Consider the following 25443-nt stretch of genomic DNA (forward strand, 5'->3'; position numbering starts at 1 on the left):
GCTGTGTTGCTAGCAATTCACGCTTTTGGAACTAAAATGTTAAACCTACTAAATTTGTATTCTATTCGGTATCACAATCTGACCTATAATAAATAAGTAAAAATATTTAATGTGGAGAGTTTATCGCCTTTATTTTGCAATGACGTCACGCTCTGACTAGCCAACAGAAATTCATACCGCTGACTTTGGTTTTAAGTTGTTTTAACCAAAGTTAGACTTTATTTGTAATAAATTAGTGAAATATTGATTTCATAAAACGGTTTGAAAGTAAATTCTTTCATTCGAATTATTTCAAATAATCGAATATAATCCGTACTAAATAATATTAAGCTGGTGGGCCCATGTTGACAGAATGGAGGTCCAGGTGGTGAGAAATGTGATAAAAGGCCCAGATTAGTGGATCAGATCTGATTGCATTTATTTCTAGAATTATTTTCAAAATAATTTTATTTAAAATAAGCAAATTGAAATAAAATTTCCAGAACAATTATTTGAAATTAATTATTTTGAAAAATATTATTTCAAATAATTATTTTTAAAACATTTACCAAACTTTGGCTTTATCTTAAAGCTTCCCATGTCGAGTTATGCGCGCAATCTCTGATCACCGCACTGGATAGGTGCACAAGAATGCCCGGGCTACCTGACGAAAAGATCCTTTGTTGACAACCAGTTCTCGTAAGGATTTGTGAACAGTCGCACACCAGCTCCGAATAGAGACGCTAAGTTTATTGCAAAGTTTTGGAAAACCATAAAAAAAAAAAAAAAAAAACGCATTCCGTTACTTGGTCTTTCAGTTGGTAACCTTCGGTGCTATGCGCTGTCTCCTTTATTAACTTCGGCCCTAGTTTATTATTAATTCTTTTCATGTTGTGTGAAAAAATATTTTCAAACTGTGAACATTCTGAAATGAATTGTGTCAGCAATCAGAATACTTGCTGATTTCATAAAAAAAATATTAAAAGGTATTAACGGATTGCTCTACCTTTATGGAGTTTTCGGCACTGGTCTCCGTGGCCATACATTCCAATATGCTATCATGCAATCATAAAGCAACTCTGGTAAAAATGCATATTAGTCTTAGCAACTGTTTGCGCTGATACTCCTATATACAGTGGGACGAAAATAGTGTTAAGGAACTAGTTACACTATTTGCAATCAATTATTTATTTTCAGTACAATTTAATTTGAAATTATTCTTTAAATCAATACATTTTTACTGTTCTCATAATCGCAAAAAGATCTATTGTAATTGCTTAGATTAGATGGTATTACTAGTTAACCGTAGTGTTCAGTCATCAGTTGCAAATTTATTGACCATCATCAGATAGGAGTATATCCCTTGGGCCACCTGAAAAAGAAATGAAATTGATTAACTGAATTCACAGCGATGGGAAAGTTTATCCAGTTTCAGTCTCCAGCTCGACAATGGTCGCGGATCAGTTAAGACTATTCGCTAGTGCCCAGTTACTGTACTGAGCTAATGTTTGTCAGTTCGGAAACGGTGAGAGTTCCTCAAGTATGCAATGTATTCGATAGGAGCAATAAAGTTACCATATTAACGGGTTCAGTTTACGTTTGAATTAAAAAAAAAAAAAATACTTTTTAAAAAAATTACCAAAATCTGATAACTAAACCCCCAAATTATTCTTAAAATTACTATTGTTTAGTGCTTCAGAAACGCTTATATTTGTTTAAATTTATGACTCCATCACGCACAATATTTTTTGAAATATGCCAACAAAGAAAAACAAAATGAAAAATAAATACATTACCGCAGCAAAACAGCTGTAGTTAAAGACAATAATTCCTTTGAAGTTAATAGTGCTAGGTTTTGTAGTTACTGTCAACATCTGAATTAGATTTTTCCTCTTACGTGGAGTTTGCTCATACCAGGGAATCATGTAAGATGCTTCATGTAGTTTTTCCGACTATAGAAAGATTTTGTTTAGTTAATTATTACTTTTAAATTTCAAATTGAAAGTAAGATTCAAGTTAAAAACAAACTGATACCTCTGTACTTATCTGTTGTCCGCATGCGCACAAAATAAACGGGCCTATGACTACCAAAATCATTTTGTAGAAAAGTTCGGTGGCTTCAGGATCTTTCCTTTTAAGCGCCTAGAAATTTTCAAAATAAATATAAACCAAAGAGGTTCTACTCAGTCTTAATGCTGGGCAATCGGAAGTAATGAATTAATTACCTTAATTAAAATAAATCCAGAACCACAAGGCTGGATGGATGAAACCAATATATCCCAGTACATTTGGCCGGAAAATAGTGCGTTAAAATCTGTCACTAATCTGAAATACAGAAATATTTTGTGATGTGCCGAAAGAAAAATCATTTTACCTTTGAAATTGAAATTATATAAGAATGCTTCATGAGAGAAATCCAAGAATTCTGAGTTTAACTAAGTAAAAAATTAGAATTGTTTTATCTTAAATATAAGACCACCCCTAAGATGTTAATATTTAAATCAAAAGAGTTACTTCAAAATTAAAGCTATCAGCACATAATACTCACTTGATAATGTCTCTATGCAGGCCATAGATGTTCTCATCTTTCTCATTCATGTTATTCAATCTGCCTTGTAAAACTTTTAAGAAGGCTGTTATTTCAAATGTGAAAGCTAATTCCATGGCTATGAATGAGAAAAAGGAGGAGAGCATCATAACGGATATCCATAAAATTAACATAGCGCCTGCAGAATATGACCATATGTCACTAATAGTCCAGGGCGTCAAGAGCTGATGAGAAAGAGAGTTTAATAAGATTTTCAGTTTAATTTAAATAATTAAGAAACTGGAATTTAATTTGTTAGACTAACAATCATGGCCAATGGCAACTGAATGAATTTATGAAATCGAGATAAAAATACAAAACTATGAAGAATTGTACACAGGATTGTGAAGAGTTTGTCGATGATTGGGAAATTTCGAGAGAAGAGTTCCCTCATCCGGAGGTGGCAGGAAAGAAGTGGCAGTTCTAATCTGTGGTCAGCTCTAGAAATTTACTACGGATCGCACTTTGTTTCTAGCAGACGTTCCAGCTTCTGTAATATTGTATAAAGTTGCACCCTAAGGTATAAGTTACTTAATATATCTTTGATTTTACCTGTCGCAGCTTGTGCGGTAATTGTAATCCCAACCGTTTTTTGACTCTACTATTTTTGCTCAATCATGGCCGAATTTTACAGCTATACCGGTTTGTAATACCCCAGAAAGATCTTTGTCTGTCTCAAACTTTAAGGCCATCTGTGCTTTTAAAGGAGTGACTTAAAGACTTGAACGGCTCAGGGTTCAATCCTTCAGAGAAGAAAATCTCAAGCCCTGTATTTTCCTAATTTCCTTAAGAAGTAGAAAACACCTGTAGGATTATCCTTTTCACTTCATGGGACCTTGGCATCCTTGCGGTATCCCAGCCTATTAACATTTAGTTTTTCATCTCCTTGCACTTTTATGTAAAAATAATAAGAATAGAAAAACACCAGATTTGTCCCATCGCTAAGGTTTTCTGCACTCTAAGGCCCAACATGGATATCGGAGGTTTAACACAACAGAACGATTAGAGCGCGAAGAGGATTTGGTTTTTAGCCACATTCTTCTATTCACCTAATCAATGTTTGTCTCAAATCGTTCATTCTGTCCTTCGTAGCAAGATTTTTTTTATTTAATTTCGATCGTATTAATTTAACCAACGTTGTAAACATCAGTGAAGAAGAAATCGAATAATACCAACAATACAATCCAGCACTTTGAATCCAAAGGCATTTACATTTGTCTTTAATTGTAAAGGATTAATACTGTTATTTAACATTTAACTAATGGAAAATCTAGATGCAAAATCATTTAAATTAGACAGTTTAATTTTTCAAAACGTCTTACCAAAAAAAGTAATATTTCTCTTTACAAATAATAATATTTACCTTTAGCGATAAATAAATCTTTCTGAAATCGGTCTTATAATCATTTATGAAATTCGTTATTAGTGACAAGATTGGATAAAAATTTAATGATATTTTGTAAAACCTTAGAAACATTTTAGAAAATCTTTCCATATCCAAAATAATATGGCGCTGATCTTCATCTTTAAGCAATTCCATATGAAGATGCTCCAATCTGGAAAATAAATGTGAATGTGTATTGTTAGCGACAATTGATTGCTTAAAAAAAAAAAAAAGTACATAGCTTTCTTTTTCATATGTAGGAATCGAAGTGAATGGTTCTTGTTAAAAGAGCAGGACTTACAATTACAACTGCAGTAGAACTGTTCTAATGATTCAACAACCCGAAAACCTCTTCAGAATAAAATTATTATAGGAATTAGCTGAGTGGTTAGCGAACACTGGATCAAACGCGGAGATCACGGGTTCGAACCCACATGCTGGCCCTTTGATTTTCTCTACCTAGGAACTTCTTACAGCTCACTGTCCGGTTGATGACCAGTACAGTCTTTTACGTGAGGACACTGTCCGAAGGCTGGCAGTAAACTGAAAAATTCATCGGGTGTCAATAAATTTAGATTTTGACGTGCTTTAATGCGAACTAAATGAGAGACCAACAACCTCCTTACAACCGTAGTTTGGTTTTCATTAGTGTGGCTTAATTCATTAGCGAGTAGTAATAAAGGTGGAAATTGAAGTGGGTACTCAAGATCCATTTTTCATTTCCTATTGGAGTGTTAGAGCAGGATAAACCTCATGCGTCAAACGAATCACTTTCACTAGACTCTGCTGGTCAAGTTAAACAGCACATCTCTTAACGGAACTGCCCCGTTTTGATCCGTACTAAATCTGATTTGCTCCTTCCTTATTGAGCATATATACTTAGTAAACATCTCCGCTGAATTTCCCACTTGATTGGGTCCAGCCTTGCGAAGTTGAGATGAACCGGTCTCTTACATCGAGTATGATAGCATTGAAATTGCCACATATATGTATTAGACTTCCCTGGAATCCAGCGGAAAAAAAAAATCACCAAAATACAGGTAGGATAACCCTATGTTTGGTATGAAGAAGAGGATTCAGAACGAATAATTGGCTGCAATACCTAGAAGAACAGGTCTCGCTTTATTCTGTAATTTATTGACTCCAAACTCCAAGAAAATCTTAGCAAATTAATTAAATAGAAATCAAGCTAATTTCATTCAATCTACTTTGTACATGTTATTGTAAACCATGAGTTAACCTCTACCTGGCAAAAAGTTGACGGATTTCCCTCCGATACATGAGTATAATGACAACTTTGGTCAAGTAATTGATAGCGACTGTGAATGTTGACAATGCGTTGACTATCTCATACAAATTACCATGCCCCCAAATCAATTCTATGCCTGTGAAGAAAAATTCAGTAAATTTAAAATCCTTTCGCTGGTACCACGGTAAAACTAAAACATTTTCAACAAAGCGAAATCGGGTCAAGTTCTCCATTTTGTGAGTAGAATAGAAGAATTAAATTAAAATTATATTACTTACCTGTAACCATGGTTACGTATGCACAGATAAAGAGCTGAGTTCCCAAGTTTAATAAAAACCTAAGCTGACCTTCTTCCTCCATACCGTCGGTCAGTTTGTGAAAGGAATACACCATTCTTAATGGGGAGACGCCATCAGCGTTCTAGAACACGCACAACATGTCGATTTTTAATACACAGAAATGATGAAGCAACTAAAAATATCTTGTGTTTAACTTTTCTTTGTGTCCGAAAACCTCCTAGCTAACGTTTTTGCTAAAGGTTGTTAAAGAAACGTGATCGTTTCATATATCACAAAGTAAGAGTCAAACTTTAGTTCTGGAAAAGCTTCATCAAATTTAAATTCTTTTTCAGCTTTCTTTTCTCAAAGCTGATGTACCTTACCCTGCACTGATTGTCCTCCAAATAGGATGTTGAAAATCAAGGAATAAAAGTTTATTTAGCTTTGTACCAAAACGTGAAAATGTCAGCTCACAACAAAGAGGATGAAATTTGCATCAATCTTTCAAACTGTACCATGGAGAGGTTTGATAACCCAAACCACTTTCTCCTTATAAATCTCAAAACTGGGCAAATGGCAATAAAGTGGAAGTGATCCTCCATCTGGCCGAGATTGCACGAACAGCATCGCCTATGATCCTCCTTCTTCCAAGGCTTGGCATTCAAATGCAACGGTCCACACCTCAGTTTAAAAATCCATTTTATGGAATCTAAATTATTTTCATTGTAAAAATAGCTACAATTACCCAAGCATATTTGGCTGTTGAAATTTGAATGACTTGCCCTAGCCCTTGCTCTCTCCAGCTCAACTTGCTTTACTTTTTTTTGAAAAAATGTCTCCTTTCCCCCAACCACATTTCCCTATTTTCCCAATTTAGGGCCAAGCTATAATCATTTTTTTGTGCAAGGTCTGCCCATTCCCGAAACCAGAACGCGTTATATCTAACTACCTCGTGTGCCAGAAACCTAGGAAGACGTTTATCGTCATAGCTTAATACATCTTCAACAATATATCCCATATGAAGATTCAGGTAATATTCAAATGTACTACTTCTATGAAATTCCAGATCCAACATGTAGTTCGGAGTGTAACTGGGTGCGCTCAGAAGCAGTTTCAAATAGAAGCGTTCACATTTGTCCTATACTTCATACTGTTTAAAACCCCAAACCTGCGCACAATATGTGAGCATCACTCGAGTAACCGTATTGAAGACCCGGGACTTGGAGTTCACTGAGATAAATTTATTTTGAATGAAACGCTTCCGTACTAGATTCATGGCTAGTTTACCATATTTAGCCTTATTAGCAAGGCGAGCCTGGAATGCTAGCCGAGGAGTTAGCAACACTTCCAGATAGTTGTACTGGTTAACCACTTCTATGCATTGATTTTTGTATACTCATTTATCATCACCAGCTAGACCTCCCCTAGGAAAGACCATCATCTTAGACTTCGCCAAATTCACACGTAAATTCCACCGATCACAGTACATTTCTAGTTTACATATCATTTTAAAAAACTTTAAACTTCTCACCCGTGTAGATGGGCAAATTTTAAAAGCTCAGCTTTTTTATATAGAGCCATTTTTAAATATTATTTGTTTCTAACACCTTGCGAAAATTTTTAAGGATAAAACTTGTGAATATTTTTGTAATTTGTTTAGATATTCAGTTAAGAATATTTGAACTTGGACCTAACAAGCCATTCGTTTTGAAACTTTATATTGTCTACAGCTGGGTTCTAGAGAGGGAGCTATGAAACTTCATGTTTCCTTCAAAACACTCTTTTTACCTAGTGAAATCGTGTAACGTTGAATTCACCAAACGTTTTAAAGCAAATTCTATCTCTATCTTTATCGACTATTATTTATTTTATTTTATAATCTTAGGAGACATCTTTAGTATTTGTACATGGTTCCTTTGTAAAATTGCTTCTTTTTCTTTTTATTATTATTAATAAGCAGAATGGATGCTATTTAATTTCATTTTATTATTCTGTATATATAGATGTACAACTCGACTCTTTGTATGGGTTATGTAACTTAAACAAATAAACATTGATTGACTTCAGAAAATGCAAGAAATTTTTAATACTTTGTTCAAGATGGACTTAAGAAGATCAAGTGAATAATAAGGAAAATAAAAAATAATATATAAAATCAAGAAAATAATAATAAAAAGAATATAATTACCAAAGTAACCATTTTGTTCGTCTTTTCAGAAATGCCTGTCGAATAGAACTGTAGAGATAGACGCCAAACCAGCCGAGTATATAAAAGTCCATCAATAAAATCGTTGTTTAATTACCACCCACTGACTTTTGTAGCATCACCACTAAATATTTAATCAACTCTAATGTCAGTAGTTAGTGACTAAGGTTAAGGGCTGGTAATTGTGACTTATTGTGAATTTTAAAACAGTAATAAACGTTCCACGCTTTTCTTCTTCTTTCTGTTTGAATTAAACATGTCTTGAAAATGTCTGTTGAAAATGTCGGGGTAAGTTAGTACACATGGGGTCCATTAACCTGGCGGCACTTTGGTTGAATTTTGAGACAAAACTTTTGCACCGAGCTCGAAACACATTGCACTCTTATGCACCACCAAAAAAAAATCTAAATTCGCCAAGGAAAAGCCACAATAAGCAATTAAAGTTTTTTTCCCGCCAAAAAAAATTTGGCCGGATTTGATTGAAACTTACTTCATTATGTTAAGTACACTTTGCACTCCATTGCACCACTTAAAAAAATTCATTAACTTTAATAATTACGGAGATATGGCCATTCAAAAGATCAAAGGAATTTGCCGCAAACACTGAATTTCGAACCGCGACTTAGTATACAGGTAGAGGAGAGCTAGCACCAGCTAGAACCACAAAAAAAATCTAATAAAATATGCACACATTCAGAAATATAAGGAATTAAAGTGCTAAAAAAAGCATTAACTTGGCGGCACTTTGGTGGAATTTTGGGTAAAAAATTATTGCACCCTGCTCAGAACACTTTGCACTCCTATGCACCACCAATAAAAAAGCTAGCACCACCAAGGAAAAGCCTCAATTTTCCATTTAAAGTTCCGCGCGAAATTTAAATTCAAAAAAAATGAGTCTTATTTGCGGGAAAATTGGAGCGCTTTTTTCCAAAATAGCAAGTACTAGTATTAGAACAACTAGCCCCACACAGGAAATGCCAAAAATTAGCATATTTTCAAAGTAATTTACAAATTATTCAACCGATTTTCCCGCCAACTTACCTTTAACCGGAAGTGCTCTAAATTGAATTGAAACTCATCCTATTTTGTTCATGGTAGCTAGCACCAATATGCACCACAAAAAGAAATTTTGAATTTACACTAAAAGCTGATATATTGATAATAAAAGATGCACTGACAGACGTGACCATTAACTTTGCGGCACTTTGGTGGAATTTTGAGAAAAAAATTATTGCACCCAGCTCGGAACACTTTGCAATGCCAATAATAAGCCAGCAACACAACGGAAACTGTAAAAATTAACCAATTGTACGCCAAATATAACTTTAACCGGAAGTGCCCTAAATTGAATTGAAACTCATTCCATTTTGTTCGTGATAGCTAGCACCAATGTGCACCACAAAAAGAAATTTTGAATTTACACTAAAAGCTGATATATTGAAAATAAAAGATGCACTGACAGACGTGACCATTAACTTGGCGACACTTTGGTGGAATTTTGAGAAAAAAAATTATTGCACCCAGCTCGGAACACTTTGCACTCCTATGCACCACCAATAAAAAAGCTAGCACCACCAAGGAAAAGCCTCAATTTTCCATTTAAAGTTACGCGCGAAATTTAAATTAAAAAAAAATGGAGTTTTTTTTAGCGGGAAAATTGGAGCGCTTTTTTCCAAAATAGCAAGTACTAGTATTAGAACCACTAGCCCCACACAGGAAATGCCAAAAATTAGCATATTTTCAAAGTAATTTACAAATTATTCAACCGATTTTCCCGCCAACTTACCTTTAACCGGATGTGCTCTAAATTGAATTGAAACTCATCCTATTTTGTTCATGGTAGCTAGACCAATATGCACCACAAAAAGAAATTTTGAATTTACACTAAAAGCTGATATATTGATAATAAAAGATGCACTAACAGACGTGACCATTAACTTTGCGGCACTTTGGTGAAATTTTGAGAAAAAAATTATTGCACCCAGCTCGGAACACTTTGCAATGCCAATAATAAGCCAGCAACACAACGGAAACTGCAAAAATTCACCAATTGTACGCCAAATATAACCTTAACCGGAAGTGCCCTAAATTGAATTGAAACTCATTCCATTTTGTTCGTGATAGCTAGCACCAATGTGCACCACAAAAAGAAATTTTGAATTTACACTAAAAGCTGAGATATTGATAATAAAAGATGCACTGACAGACGTGACCATTAACTTGGCGGCACTTTGGTGGAATTTTGAGAAAAAAATTATTGCACCCAGCTCGGAACACTTTGCAATGCCAATAATAAGCCAGCAACGCTACGGAAATGGTAAAAATTCACCAATTGTACGCCAAATATAATTTTAACCGGAAGTGCCCTAAATTGAATTGAAACTCATTCCATTTTGTTCGTGATAGCTAGCACCAATGTGCACCACAAAAAGAAATTTTGAATTTACACTAAAAGCTGAGATATTGATAATAAAAGATGCACTGACAGACGTGACCATTAACTTGGCGGCACTTTGGTGGAATTTTGGGTAAAAAATTATTGCACCCTGCTCAGAACACTTTGCACTCCTATGCACCATCAATAAAAAAGCTAGCACCACCAAGGAAAAGCCTCAATTTTCCATTTAAAGTTACGCGCGAAATTTAAATTAAAAAAAAATGGAGTTTTATTTGCGGGAAAATTGGAGCGCTTTTTTCCAAAATAGCAAGTACTAGTATTAGAACCACTAGCCCCACACAGGAAATACCAAAAATTAGCATATTTTCAAAGTAATTTACAAATTACTCAACCGATTTTCCCGCCAACTTACCATTAACTTGGCGGCACTTTGGTGGAATTTTGAGAAAAAAATTATTGCACCCAGCTCGGAACACTTTGCACTCCTATGCACCACCAATAAAAAAGCTAGCACCACCAAGGAAAAGCCTCAATTTTCCATTTAAAGTTACGCGCGAAATTTAAATTAAAAAAAAAAATGAGTTTAATTTGTGGGAAAATTGGAGCGCTTTTTTCCAAAATAGCAAGTACTAGTATTAGAACCACTAGCCCCACACAGGAAATGCCAAAAATTAGCATATTTTCAAAGTAATTTACAAATTATTCAACCGATTTTCCCGCCAACTTACCTTTAACCGGAAGTGCTCTAAATTGAATTGAAACTCATCCTATTTTGTTCATGGTAGCTAGCACCAATATGCACCACAAAAAGAAATTTTGAATTTACACTAAAAGCTGATATATTGATAATAAAAGATGCACTGACAGACGTGACCATTAACTTGGCGGCACTTTGGTGGAATTTTGAGAAAAAAATTATTGCACCCAGCTCGGAACACTTTGAAATGCCAATAATAAGCCAGCAACGCAACGGAAATGGTAAAAATTCACCAATTGTACGCCAAATATAACTTTAACCGGAAGTGCCCTAAATTGAATTGAAACTCATTCCATTTTGTTCGTGATAGCTAGCACCAATGTGCACCACAAAAAGAAATTTTGAATTTCCACTAAAAGCTGAGATATTGATAATAAAAGATGCACTGACCGACGTGACCATTAACTTGGCGGCACTTTGGTGGAATTTTGAGAAAAAAATTATTGCACCCAGCTCGGAACACTTTGCAATGCCAATAATAAGCCAGCAACACAACGGAAATGGTAAAAATTCACCAATTGTACGACAAATATAACTTTAACCGGAAGTGCCCTAAATTGAATTGAAACTCATTCCATTTTGTTCGTGGTAGCTAGCACCAATGTGCACCACAAAAAGAAATTTTGAATTTACACTAAAAGCTGAGATATTGATAATAAAAGATGCACTGACAGACGTGACCATTAACTTTGCGGCACTTTGGTGGAATTTTGAGAAAAAAATTATTGCACCCAGCTCGGAACACTTTGCAATGCCAATAATAAGCCAGCAACACAACGGAAACTGTAAAAATTCACCAATTGTACGCCAAATATAATTTTAACCGGAAGTGCCCTAAATTGAATTGAAACTCATTCCATTTTGTTCGTGGTAGCTAGCACCAATGTGCACCACAAAAAGAAATTTTGAATTTACACTAAAAGCTGAGATATTGATAATAAAAGATGCACTGACAGACGTGACCATTAACTTGGCGGCACTTTGGTGGAATTTTGGTTAAAAAATTATTGCACCCTGCTCAGAACACTTTGCACTCCTATGCACCATCAATAAAAAAGCTAGCACCACCAAGGAAAAGCCTCAATTTTCCATTTAAAGTTACGCGCGAAATTTAAATTCAAAAAAATGGAGTTTTATTTGCGGGAAAATTGGAGCGCTTTTTTCCAAAATAGCAAGTACTAGTATTAGAACCACTAGCCCCACACAGGAAATACCAAAAATTAGCATATTTTCAAAGTAATTTACAAATTACTCAACCGATTTTCCCGCCAACTTACCATTAACTTGGCGGCACTTTGGTGGAATTTTGAGAAAAAAATTATTGCACCCAGCTCGGAACACTTTGCACTCCTATGCACCACCAATAAAAAAGCTAGCACCACCAAGGAAAAGCCTCAATTTTCCATTTAAAGTTACGCGCGAAATTTAAATTAAAAAAAAAAATGAGTTTAATTTGTGGGAAAATTGGAGCGCTTTTTTCCAAAATAGCAAGTACTAGTATTAGAACCACTAGCCCCACACAGGAAATGCCAAAAATTAGCATATTTTCAAAGTAATTTACAAATTATTCAACCGATTTTCCCGCCAACTTACCTTTAACCGGATGTGCTCTAAATTGAATTGAAACTCATCCTATTTTGTTCATTGTAGCTAGACCAATATGCACCACAAAAAGAAATTTTGAATTTACACTAAAAGCTGATATATTGATAATAAAAGATGCACTAACAGACGTGACCATTAACTTTGCGGCACTTTGGTGAAATTTTGAGAAAAAAATTATTGCACCCAGCTCGGAACACTTTGCAATGCCAATAATAAGCCAGCAACACAACGGAAACTGCAAAAATTCACCAATTGTACACCAAATATAACTTTAACCGGAAGTGCCCTAAATTGAATTGAAACTCATTCCATTTTGTTCGTGATAGCTAGCACCAATGTGCACCACAAAAAGAAATTTTGAATTTACACTAAAAGCTGAGATATTGATAATAAAAGATGCACTGACAGACGTGACCATTAACTTGGCGGCACTTTGGTGGAATTTTGAGAAAAAAATTATTGCACCCAGCTCGGAACACTTTGCAATGCCAATAATAAGCCAGCAACGCTACGGAAATGGTAAAAATTCACCAATTGTACGCCAAATATAATTTTAACCGGAAGTGCCCTAAATTGAATTGAAACTCATTCCATTTTGTTCGTGGTAGCTAGCACCAATGTGCACCACAAAAAGAAATTTTGAATTTACACTAAAAGCTGAGATATTGATAATAAAAGATGCACTGACAGACGTGACCATTAACTTTGCGGCACTTTGGTGGAATTTTGGGTAAAAAATTATTGCACCCTGCTCGGAACACTTTGCACTCCTACGCACCATCAATAAAAAAGCTAGCACCACCAAGGAAAAGCCTCAATTTTCCATTTAAAGTTACGCGCGAAATTTAAATTCAAAAAAAATGGAGTTTTATTTGCGGGAAAATTGGAGCGCTTTATTCCAAAATAGCAAGTACTAGTATTAGAACCACTAGCCCCACACAGGAAATGCCAAAAATTAGCATATTTTCAAAGTAATTTACAAATTATTCAACCGATTTTCCCGCCAACTTACCATTAACTTGGCGACACTTTGGTGGAATTTTGAGAAAAAAAATTATTGCACCCAGCTCGGAACACTTTGCACTCCTATGCACCACCAATAAAAAAGCTAGCACCACCAAGGAAAAGCCTCAATTTTCCATTTAAAGTTACGCGCGAAATTTAAATTAAAAAAAAATGGAGTTTTTTTTGCGGGAAAATTGGAGCGCTTTTTTCCAAAATAGCAAGTACTAGTATTAGAACCACTAGCCCCACACAGGAAATGCCAAAAATTAGCATATTTTCAAAGTAATTTACAAATTATTCAACCGATTTGCCCGCCAACTTACCATTAACTTGGCGACACTTTGGTGGAATTTTGAGAAAAAAAATTATTGCACCCAGCTCGGAACACTTTGCACTCCTATGCACCACCAATAAAAAAGCTAGCACCACCAAGGAAAAGCCTCAATTTTCCATTTAAAGTTACGCGCGAAATTTAAATTAAAAAAAAATGGAGTTTTATTTGCGGGAAAATTGGAGCGCTTTTTTCCAAAATAGCAAGTACTAGTATTAGAACCACTAGCCCCACACAGGAAATGCCAAAAATTAGCATATTTTCAAAGTAATTTACAAATTATTCAACTGATTTTCCCGCCAACTTAACTTTAACTTGGCGGCACTTTGGTGGAATTTTGAGAAAAAAAATTATTGCACCCAGCTCGGAACACTTTGCACTCCTATGCACCACCAATAAAAAAGCTAGCACCACCAAGGAAAAGCCTCAATTTTCCATTTAAAGTTACGCGCGAAATTTAAATTAAAAAAAAAATGAGTTTTATTTGTGGGAAAATTGGAGCGCTTTTTTCCAAAATAGCAAGTACTAGTATTAGAACCACTAGCCCCACACAGGAAATGCCAAAAATTAGCATATTTTCAAAGTAATTTACAAATTATTCAACTGATTTTCCCGCCAACTTACCTTTAACTTGGCGGCACTTTGGTGGAATTTTGAGAAAAAAAATTATTTCACCCAGCTCGGAACACTTTGCACTCCTATGCACCACCAATAAAAAAGCTAGCACCACCAAGGAAAAGCCTCAATTTTCCATTTAAATTTACGCGCGAAATTTAAATTTAAAAAAAAATTAGTTTTATTTGTGGGAAAATTGGAGCGCTTTTTTCCAAAATAGCAAGTACTAGTATTAGAACCACTAGCCCCACACAGGAAATGCCAAAAATTAGCATATTTTCAAAGTAATTTACAAATTATTCACCTGATTTTCCCGCCAACTTAACTTTAACTTGGCGGCACTTTGGTGGAATTTTGTGAAAAAAATTATTGCACCCAGCTCGGAACACTTTGCAATGCCAATAATAAGCCAGCAACACAACGGAAATGGTAAAAATTCACCAATTGAACGCCAAATATAACTTTAACCGGAAGTGCCCTAAATTGAATTGAATCTCATTCCATTTTGTTCGTGGTAGCTAGCACCAATATGCACCACAAAGAGAAATATTGAATTTACACTAATAGCTGAGATATTGATAATTAAAGATGCACTGACTGACATGACCATTAACTTGGCGGCACTTTGGTGGAATTTTGGGGAAAAAATTATTGCACCCTGTTCGGAACACTTTGCGCTCCTATGCGTTACTAATGAAAAAGCTAGCGCCACTAAGGAAAAGCCTCAATTTTCCAGTTAAAGTTAAGCGCGAAATTTATATTTAAAAAGAATGGTCCCTATATTCGGGCGAATTGGTGCGTTTTTTCCAAAATACCTAGCATTATTATTAGAAAAGCTAGCCCCACAAAGAAATTGCCAAAAATTAGTTTTGAGCTTGGCGCAATAATTTTTTCCCCAAGACTCCACCAATGTGCCTTCAAGTTAATGGTCACGTCTTTCTGTGCATCTTTTATTATCAATATCTCAGCTATTAGTGTAAGTAGAAACTTTTTTTTTGTGGCGCATAGGAGCGCAATGTGTTCCGTACAGTGTGCAAAAAGTTTTTCCCCATAATTCCACCAAAGTGCCGCCAAGTTAATGGTAAGTTGGCGGGAAAATCGGTTGAGTAATTTGTAAATTACTTTGAAAGTATGCTAATTTTTGGTATTTCCTGTGTGGGGCTAGTGGTTCTAATACCAAAGCACTCCAATTTTCCCGCAAATAAACTCAATTTTTTTTTTAATTTAAATTTCGCGCGTAACTTTAAAAGGAAAATTGAGGCTTTTCTTTGGTGGTGCTAGCTTTTTTATTGATGGAGTGCAATGTGTTCTAAGCAGGGTGCAATAATTTTTTTCTCAAAATTCCACCAAAGTGCCGCCAAGTTAATGGTCACGTCTGTCAGTGCATCTTTTATTATCAATATCTCAGCTTTTAGTGTAAATTCAAAATTTCTTTTTGTGGTGCATATTGGTGCTAGCTACCACGAACCAAATGGAATGAGATTCAATTCAATTTAGGGCACTTCCGGTTAAAGTTATATTTGGCGTACAGTTGGTGAATTTTTACCATTTCCGTTGTGTTGCTGGCTTATTATTGGCATTGCAAAGTGTTCCGAGCTGGGTGCAATAATTTTTTTCACAAAATTCCACCAAAGTGCCGCCAAGTTAATGGTCAAATCTGTCAGTGCATCTTTTATTATCAATATCTCATCTTTTAGTGTAAATTCAAAATTTCTTTTTGTGGTGCACATTGGTGCTAGCTACCACGAAAAAAATGGAATGAGTTTCAATTCAATTTAGGGCACTTCCGGTTAAAGTTATATTTGGCGTACAATTGGTGAATTTTTACAGTTTCCGTTGTGTTGCTGGCTTATTATTGGCATTGCAAAGTGTTCCGAGCTGGGTGCAATAATTTTTTTCTCAAAATTCCACCAAAGTGCCGCAAAGTTAATGGTCACGTCTGTCAGTGCATCTTTTATTATCAATATATGCTTAGCTTTTAGTGTAAATTCAAAATTTCTTTTTGTGGTGCATATTGGTCTAGCTACCATGAACAAAATAGGATGAGTTTCAATTCAATTTAGAGCACATCCGGTTAAAGGTAAGTTGGCGGGAAAATCGGTTGAATAATTTGTAAATTACTTTAAAAATATGCTAAGTTTTGGCATTTCCTGTGTGGGGCTAGTGGTTCTAATACTAGTACTTGCTATTTTTGAAAAAAGCGCTCCAATTTTCCCACAAATTAAACTCATTTTTTTTTTAATTTAAATTTCGCGCGTAACCTTAAATGGAAAATTGAGGCTTTTCCTTGGTGGTGCTAGCTTTTTTATTGGTGGTGCATAGGAGTGCAAAGTGTTCCGAGCTGGGTGCAATAATTTTTTTCTCAAAATTCCACCAAAGTGCCGCCAAGTTAATGGTAAGTTGGCGGGAAAATCGGTTGAGTAATTTGTAAATTACTTTGAAAATATGCTAATTTTTGGTATTTCCTGTGTGGGGCTAGTGGTTCTAATACTAGTACTTGCTATTTTGGAAAAAAGCGCTCCAATTTTCCCGCAAATAAAACTCCATTTTTTTGAATTTAAATTTCGCGCGTAACTTTAAATGGAAAATTGAGGCTTTACCTTGGTGGTGCTAGCTTTTTTATTGATGGTGCATAGGAGTGCAAAGTGTTCTGAGCAGGGTGCAATAATTTTTTACCCAAAATTCCACCAAAGTGCCGCCAAGTTAATGGTCACGTCTGTCAGTGCATCTTTTATTATAAATATCTCAGCTTTTAGTGTAAATTCAAAATTTCTTTTTGTGGTGCACATTGGTGCTAGCTATCTCGAACAAAATGGAATGAGTTTCAATTCAATTTAGGGCACTTCCGGTTAAAGTTATATTTGGCGTACAATTGGTGAACTTTTACAGTTTCCGTTGTGTTGCTGGCTTATTATTGGCATTGCAAAGTGTTCCGAGCTGGGTGCAATAATTTTTTTCTAAAAATTCCACCAAAGTGCCGCCAAGTTAATGGTCACGTCTGTCAGTGCATCTTTTATTATCAATATCTCAGCTTTTAGTGGAAATTCAAAATTTCTTTTTGTGGTGCACATTGGTGCTAGCTATCACGAACAAAATGGAATGAGTTTCAATTCAATTTAGGGCACTTCCGGTTAAAGTTATATTTGGCGTACAATTGGTGAATTTTTACCATTTCCGTTGCGTTGCTGGCTTATTATTGGCATTGCAAAGTGTTCCGAGCTGGGTGCAATAATTTTTTTCTCAAAATTCCACCAAAGTGCCGCCAAGTTAATGGTCACGTCTGTCAGTGCATCTTTTATTATCAATATATCAGCTTTTAGTGTAAATTCAAAATTTCTTTTTGTGGTGCATATTGGTGCTAGCTACCATGAACAAAATAGGATGAGTTTCAATTCAATTTAGAGCACTTCCGGTTAAAGTTATATTTGGCGTACAATTGGTGAATTTTTACCATTTCCGTTGCGTTGCTGGCTTATTATTGGCATTGCAAAGTGTTCCGAGCTGGGTGCAATAATTTTTTTCTCAAAATTCCACTAAAGTGCCGCAAAGTTAATGGTCACGTCTGTCAGTGCATCTTTTATTATCAATATATCAGCTTTTAGTGTAAATTCAAAATTTTTTTTTGTGGTGCATATTGGTGCTAGCTACCATGAACAAAATAGGATGAGTTTCAATTCAATTTAGAGCACTTCCGGTTAAAGGTAAGTTGGCGGGAAAATCGGTTGAATAATTTGTAAATTACTTTGAAAATATGCTAATTTTTGGCATTTCCTCTGTGGGGCTAGTGGTTCTAATACTAGTACTTGCTATTTTGGAAAAAAGCGCTCCAATTTTCCCACAAATTAAACTCATTTTTTTTTTAATTTAAATTTCGCGCGTAACTTTAAATGGAAAATTGAGGCTTTTCCTTGGTGGTGCTAGCTTTTTTATTGGTGGTGCATAGGAGTGCAAAGTGTTCCGAGCTGGGTGCAATAATTTTTTTCTCAAAATTCCACCAAAGTGCCGCCAAGTTAATGGTAAGTTGGCGGGAAAATCGGTTGAGTAATTTGTAAATTACTTTGAAAATATGCTAATTTTTGGTATTTCCTGTGTGGGGCTAGTGGTTCTAATACTAGTACTTGCTATTTTGGAAAAAAGCGCTCCAATTTTCCCGCAAATAAAACTCCATTTTTTTTGAATTTAAATTTCGCGCGTAACTTTAAATGGAAAATTGAGGCTTTTCCTTGGTGGTGCTAGCTTTTTTATTGATGGTGCATAGGAGTGCAAAGTGTTCTGAGCAGGGTGCAATAATTTTTTACCCAAAATTCCACCAAAGTGCCGCCAAGTTAATGGTCACGTCTGTCAGTGCATCTTTTATTATCAATATCTCAGCTTTTAGTGGAAATTCAAAATTTCTTTTTGTGGTGCACATTGGTGCTAGCTATCACGAACAAAATGGAATGAGTTTCAATTCAATTTAGGGCACTTCCAGTTAAAGTTATATTTGGCGTACAATTGGTGAATTTTTACCATTTCCGTTGCGTTGCTGGCTTATTATTGGCATTGCAAAGTGTTCCGAGCTGGGTGCAATAATTTTTTTCTCAAAATTCCACCAAAGTGCCGCAAAGTTAATGGTCACGTCTGTCAGTGCATCTTTTATTATCAATATCTCAGCTTTTAGTGTAAATTCAAAATTTCTTTTTGTGGTGCACATTGGTGCTAGCTACCACGAACAAAATGGAATGAGTTTCAATTCAATTTAGGGCACTTCCGGTTAAAGTTATATTTGGCGTACAATTGGTGAATTTTTACCATTTCCGTTGTGTTGCTGGCTTATTATTGGCATTGCAAAGTGTTCCGAGCTGGGTGCAATAATTTTTTCCTCAAAATTCCACCAAAGTGCCGCAAAGTTAATGGTCACGTCTGTCAGTGCATCTTTTATTATCAATATCTCAGCTTTTAGTGTAAATTCAAAATTTCTTTTTGTGGTGCACATTGGTGCTAGCTACCACGAACAAAATGGAATGAGTTTCAATTCAATTTAGGGCACTTCCGGTTAAAATTATATTTGGCGTACAATTGGTGAATTTTTACCATTTCCGTAGCGTTGCTGGCTTATTATTGGCATTGCAAAGTGTTCCGAGCTGGGTGCAATAATTTTTTTCTCAAAATTCCACCAAAGTGCCGCCAAGTTAATGGTCACGTCTGTCAGTGCATCTTTTATTATCAATATCTCAGCTTTTAGTGTAAATTCAAAATTTCTTTTTGTGGTGCACATTGGTGCTAGCTATCACGAACAAAATGGAATGAGTTTCAATTCAATTTAGGGCACTTCCGGTTAAAGTTATATTTGGTGTACAATTGGTGAATTTTTGCAGTTTCCGTTGTGTTGCTGGCTTATTATTGGCATTGCAAAGTGTTCCGAGCTGGGTGCAATAATTTTTTTCTCAAAATTTCACCAAAGTGCCGCAAAGTTAATGGTCACGTCTGTTAGTGCATCTTTTATTATCAATATATCAGCTTTTAGTGTAAATTCAAAATTTCTTTTTGTGGTGCATATTGGTCTAGCTACAATGAACAAAATAGGATGAGTTTCAATTCAATTTAGAGCACATCCGGTTAAAGGTAAGTTGGCGGGAAAATCGGTTGAATAATTTGTAAATTACTTTGAAAATATGCTAATTTTTGGCATTTCCTGTGTGGGGCTAGTGGTTCTAATACTAGTACTTGCTATTTTGGAAAAAAGCGCTCCAATTTTCCCACAAATTAAACTCATTTTTTTTTTTAATTTAAATTTCGCGCGTAACTTTAAATGGAAAATTGAGGCTTTTCCTTGGTGGTGCTAGCTTTTTTATTGGTGGTGCATAGGAGTGCAAAGTGTTCCGAGCTGGGTGCAATAATTTTTTTCTCAAAATTCCACCAAAGTGCCGCCAAGTTAATGGTAAGTTGGCGGGAAAATCGGTTGAGTAATTTGTAAATTACTTTGAAAATATGCTAATTTTTGGTATTTCCTGTGTGGGGCTAGTGGTTCTAATACTAGTACTTGCTATTTTGGAAAAAAGCGCTCCAATTTTCCCGCAAATAAAACTCCATTTTTTTGAATTTAAATTTCGCGCGTAACTTTAAATGGAAAATTGAGGCTTTTCCTTGGTGGTGCTAGCTTTTTTATTGATGGTGCATAGGAGTGCAAAGTGTTCTGAGCAGGGTGCAATAATTTTTTACCCAAAATTCCACCAAAGTGCCGCCAAGTTAATGGTCACGTCTGTCAGTGCATCTTTTATTATCAATATCTCAGCTTTTAGTGTAAATTCAAAATTTCTTTTTGTGGTGCACATTGGTGCTAGCTACCACGAACAAAATGGAATGAGTTTCAATTCAATTTAGGGCACTTCCGGTTAAAATTATATTTGGCGTACAATTGGTGAATTTTTACAGTTTCCGTTGTGTTGCTGGCTTATTATTGGCATTGCAAAGTGTTCCGAGCTGGGTGCAATAATTTTTTTCTCAAAATTCCACCAAAGTGCCGCAAAGTTAATGGTCACGTCTGTCAGTGCATCTTTTATTATCAATATATCAGCTTTTAGTGTAAATTCAAAATTTCTTTTTGTGGTGCATATTGGTGCTAGCTACCATGAACAAAATAGGATGAGTTTCAATTCAATTTAGAGCACTTCCGGTTAAAGGTAAGTTGGCGGGAAAATCGGTTGAATAATTTGTAAATTACTTTGAAAATATGCTAATTTTTGGCATTTCCTGTGTGGGGCTAGTTGTTCTAATACTAGTACTTGCTATTTTGGAAAAAAGCGCTCCAATTTTCCCGCAAATAAGACTCATTTTTTTTGAATTTAAATTTCGCGCGGAACTTTAAATGGAAAATTGAGGCTTTTCCTTGGTGGTGCTAGCTTTTTTATTGGTGGTGCATAGGAGTGCAAAGTGTTCTGAGCAGGGTGCAATAATTTTTTACCCAAAATTCCACCAAAGTGCCGCCAAGTTAATGCTTTTTTTAGCACTTTAATTCCTTATATTTCTGAATGTGTGCATATTTTATTAGATTTTTTTTGTGGTTCTAGCTGGTGCTAGCTCTCCTCTACCTGTATACTAAGTCGCGGTTCGAAATTCAGTGTTTGCGGCAAATTCCTTTGATCTTTTGAATGGCCATATCTCCGTAATTATTAAAGTTAATGAATTTTTTTAAGTGGTGCAATGGAGTGCAAAGTGTACTTAACATAATGAAGTAAGTTTCAATCAAATCCGGCCAAATTTTTTTTGGCGGGAAAAAAACTTTAATTGCTTATTGTGGCTTTTCCTTGGCGAATTTAGATTTTTTTTTGGTGGTGCATAAGAGTGCAATGTGTTTCGAGCTCGGTGCAAAAGTTTTGTCTCAAAATTCAACCAAAGTGCCGCCAGGTTAATGGACCCCTAGTTCTAGTTCCTTATATTTTCAAGCGGAATAATCGATCATTTCCTAACTTCTTAACAGCTGCTTTAGACATTTCTCACCTCCAGCCACAGCTATGTATATTTGCAGGTTTTATCAGTTTTGTTGAATAAAACAAGTTTTGAAGTATGTTAACTATTTTACAGCGGCGAGATGAATGGCTATTGTTCATAATTGGGAAAGTCTATTTTTATTTTTATTACCCAATTTTACGACCGTATCTTAAATATTTTTCGCACCAACTCGATTAAATCCACTAAAAAAAACTTCACAATTACGCTTATTTTAAAATAAATATTACCTTTACAGCACACTTTAATCTAATGAGTTTTGTACGATTTTTCAACTTCAAGTTCTGCAGGTGCATCATTGCTGAGATACCCGTCGCTTCGTGGGAAATTTTCCAGCAATCATTTATGAACCTTAACGAAAATTGTCTTGAAACTTTCCGCAGTTTGAGCAAGTTGGTTCATATTGAGCTAGTGCTCTATCTTAAATTATTAAGATCGCTTCGCAAGAAATTCGCCAACAAACTACTAATTAATTAATCAGCTGCAGAATCTTTGCAATGGTCGGTTTACGTAAATATTCTATGACTATTTCCAGTCAAAAATAACTTTCGTCAACTACTTTCAGTGTGTGTGTGAGAGAATGCAAGAAAAAGTAGCACTTTACAATTTCCAAGAGAAGCTGCAAAATAACCTACATATGTGCTGCAAAAGTTATGGAAGGTAATTGTTGATGAAACTTTTTCCAACGTATACCGTTTAAAACGGAAAGTACGAGTTCTATTTGTCGCATCTTCCATCGAGGTCCGGCCACGCCCTGATAGCGGAGTTAACGTCATTTTTCACAGTTTTTTATGTAGTTTTCATAATCATTGTCAAAACCAGTGGTCCTTATGAAACCCCACTCAGGTTTTTGGCCGTGTAACTCTGCCAAAAATGAAGATACAGCATCGGGGGTGAAAAATTTGAAAACTAGACCGAAAACAACATATAGTTTACTTCGTGGGTTTTTTCGAAATTCCGCTTTCCTAAAAAGTTATTGGCGATTGGGGCGTTTTAAATGGATCACCCTGTATAACTGGTTACGTAAATTGCCAATCTAAAAAGGCCTGTTTAGCTTCTGGTGTCTCGCTTTTTGACGTCTTGACATACGATCGTAATGTGTACAATAATTGCAAAGTTGGGGCAATATCCCGTAAGGATCTTCTATAAAAGTTGACAAGTCCTAGAAATCTTCTAAGGTCTTGAATTGTATCGGGTTCGGGGTAATCATTAATAATCTGCACTCTTTGTGGAAGCGGCAATTTCCTTGTTTGGACACAGTATATCCAAGAAAAGAAACTTCCTTTGCTCCAAAGATACTTTTGACTAAATTAATGTTAATGTTGAAACGTGACGGTCGGCGAAACAGTACTAGGTGTTGTTCATGTTCTTCTGGCGTTGTTCAGGTTACGAGGATGTCGTCAATATAGACATATGCAAAGTCTAGATTTCTAAGAATTGAATGAATAAATCTTTGAAGCGATTGGGCGGCATTCCTCAGTCCAAATGGTAATTTTAAGAACTCGAACAGTTCAAAAGGTATTATTACGACTGTTTTCTCAATGTCTTCAGGCGCAATAGGTATGTGATGGAAAGCTCTCACGAGATCTATTTTAGAGAAAATAGATTTGCCATGGAGTTGATTAGTAAAAGCGTGGAGGTGGGGAATCGGATAACGATCAGGCACTGTTATGGCGTTTAAATTTCGATAATCTCCTTAAGGTCTCCAGGTGCCATCCTTTTTAGGTACTAAATGAAGAGGGCTTGCCCAACAACTCTGAGAAGGGCGGCAGATACCAAAGGCACACATTTGTTTAAATTCCAATTGGCCAGTTTCAATTTAGCGGAGTAAACGTCGTGGACGGGCTGTTACGGGCGGTCCTGTTGTCTTGGTGGAGTGAAAGTCCTGTATGTCTGTGGGGCCAAAGTAGGGTTTTCCCCACAAAAGACTCGGAAATTTTGAGAGCAGCATCTTATATTGATGATGAGGATCTATTGTTGAGACTGAGAGGTAGTCCTTGCTGTTTATGACTTCTAGGTGATGAGTGTGAAACAATGTCTGTCTGTCACACAAGCGTCGATTTTGTATGTCCAGCAGAAGCCCGAAATGATCCAAGAAGTCTGCTCCTATAATATGATGATTCACGTCTACGATGATGAAAGTCCAGTCAAACGCTCGCCTAAGTCCCAAATTTAATGATATCGTGCGCTCACCATAAGTTTTATAGCGGTGCCATTTGCAGCATAAAGGAGGCGCTGAGCAGGATGAGTACGCTCCTGGTTCGTTGGAGGCATTTTTAGGGCCCAATAGTGCCTAATAATCTTTAAGCGTGATATCTGATTGTTGTCGCCCTGCTCCACTTTGCTACCAGTCCTAATGATAACAAGTTCTGAAATGTTGAGGGGTACTCGCGAACATTGTTCTACAAAGCGAGTTGTGTGTGCATATATGTACGGTCTCTAAAGAGTCATTTCTGTCTATCGTACTGACTTACCATCAGGATAGTGAAACTGAATTTTTGAATTTAAAGAAAGTGTCTCTTAACTAAAAGTAGATTTTACAGTATTTAGATATTTTCATGCAGACGGATCCTACGATTTTGCTTAAACTATCCGAAGTGATTACTATAGGAATAGTTAGATTCCTTCCAAAATATTAAGCATGAATTAGAACTTAACTTTTGGAGTTAAGGAATAGTAGGAAGGGATAGTGGTGTAATTGTGCACAGAGGTGTTTACTTGCTATGATTCTGATCCCACTGTTTTATTCCAATTGACCACTATAAAATATCTTAAGGAAACATTAATCATTGACCCAACGCTATGAAATGAAAATCAGCCAAAATAAGATAAAACAGAAACATATGCTAAGGGAGAACTTTAGGGAGCACCTGAGGATGCAAGGCCAGTGGTTCAGTTCAAGAGAAATTATACCCCAATTAAATCCGACTTTCAGAATCTTTTTCAAGTAGCACTTAGCAATCCGTAACTTTTAACGGAGCCAATTGCAGTTCACTCCCTGGGAATAATAATTATTTACCATAAATGTATGGAGAATGATAATCCTCAATCCGCGTTCATCTATAATCCTTAATAACTTGCTCCGATGGTCTCTAAACTTAGATTCAGACGTACATAAATCTTTCAAACTGGTGAAAAACTAAGTCACAATCAGTTCACGCATTGCTAACTAAAATGTAAAAACCACTTAATTGGTTGCCGATTTGTTAATCACAATCTTGGAATCTGTGACCTATAATGAAAAAGTGAAATACACTAATTGTAGAGAGTTTATCACTACTATTCTGCGCTGTCGTCATGCTCGGACTAACCAACAGAATCGCATGTCTCGAACTTTGGTTTCAAGTTGTTTTAACCAGATTGTTTCAACAGGGCTTTGTTTCAAATAAATAAGTGAAATGTTGCTTTCATGAAACTGTCTGGAAATAAATTGCTTTTTTAGTATTTTTACAAATTACCAAATGAATTTATTTTACAAGGTTATTTCCAATATATCGAAATAATTTTTGAAATGGCAAATATTGGAAATAATCATTATTTTTTTTAAATTATTTTTATCTC

The 25443-nt window shown here is 35.6% G+C and overlaps 1 protein-coding gene across 2 annotated transcripts; it reads right to left on the reverse strand.

Moving 5' to 3' along the window:
• Nucleotides 1-998: 998 nt before the first annotated feature.
• On the reverse strand, nucleotides 999-25211 carry LOC141458299 (odorant receptor 47a-like). Of its 2 annotated transcripts, XM_074136075.1 has the most exons (10): nucleotides 24902-25211; nucleotides 7666-7924; nucleotides 5478-5619; nucleotides 5197-5389; nucleotides 3930-4122; nucleotides 2528-2751; nucleotides 2205-2304; nucleotides 2014-2121; nucleotides 1776-1931; nucleotides 999-1351 (listed from the first exon to the last, which is right to left on the reverse strand). In XM_074136075.1, the coding sequence occupies exons 2-10, from the start codon at nucleotides 7675-7677 to the stop codon at nucleotides 1292-1294; spliced, it is 1188 nt and encodes a 395-aa protein (XP_073992176.1). In that variant the 5' UTR covers nucleotides 7678-7924; nucleotides 24902-25211; the 3' UTR covers nucleotides 999-1291. The 2 variants fall into 2 exon arrangements, with proteins under 2 accessions (XP_073992176.1, XP_073992177.1); XM_074136076.1 differs by lacking the exon at nucleotides 24902-25211 and having other exon boundaries at nucleotides 1020-1351; nucleotides 5197-5335; nucleotides 7666-8859.
• Between the last annotated feature and the right edge of the window lie 232 nt (nucleotides 25212-25443).

This window comes from Rhodnius prolixus, unplaced genomic scaffold, assembly GCF_049639745.1.
Source record: "Rhodnius prolixus isolate KJV_2025 unplaced genomic scaffold, Rpr scaffold_5, whole genome shotgun sequence".
Lineage (NCBI taxonomy): Eukaryota > Metazoa > Arthropoda > Insecta > Hemiptera > Reduviidae > Rhodnius > Rhodnius prolixus.

Excerpts from the sequence above, each read along its gene's own strand:
- LOC141458299 (XM_074136075.1), bottom strand. Across the intron at positions 5,390-5,477 it reads ATACGTAACCATGGTTACAG|TTTTACCGTGGTACCAGCGA; the intron begins GTAAGTAATATA and ends AAAATGTTTTAG. Across the intron at positions 1,352-1,775 it reads ACTACAGCTGTTTTGCTGCG|GTGGCCCAAGGGATATACTC; the intron begins GTAATGTATTTA and ends TTTCTTTTTCAG.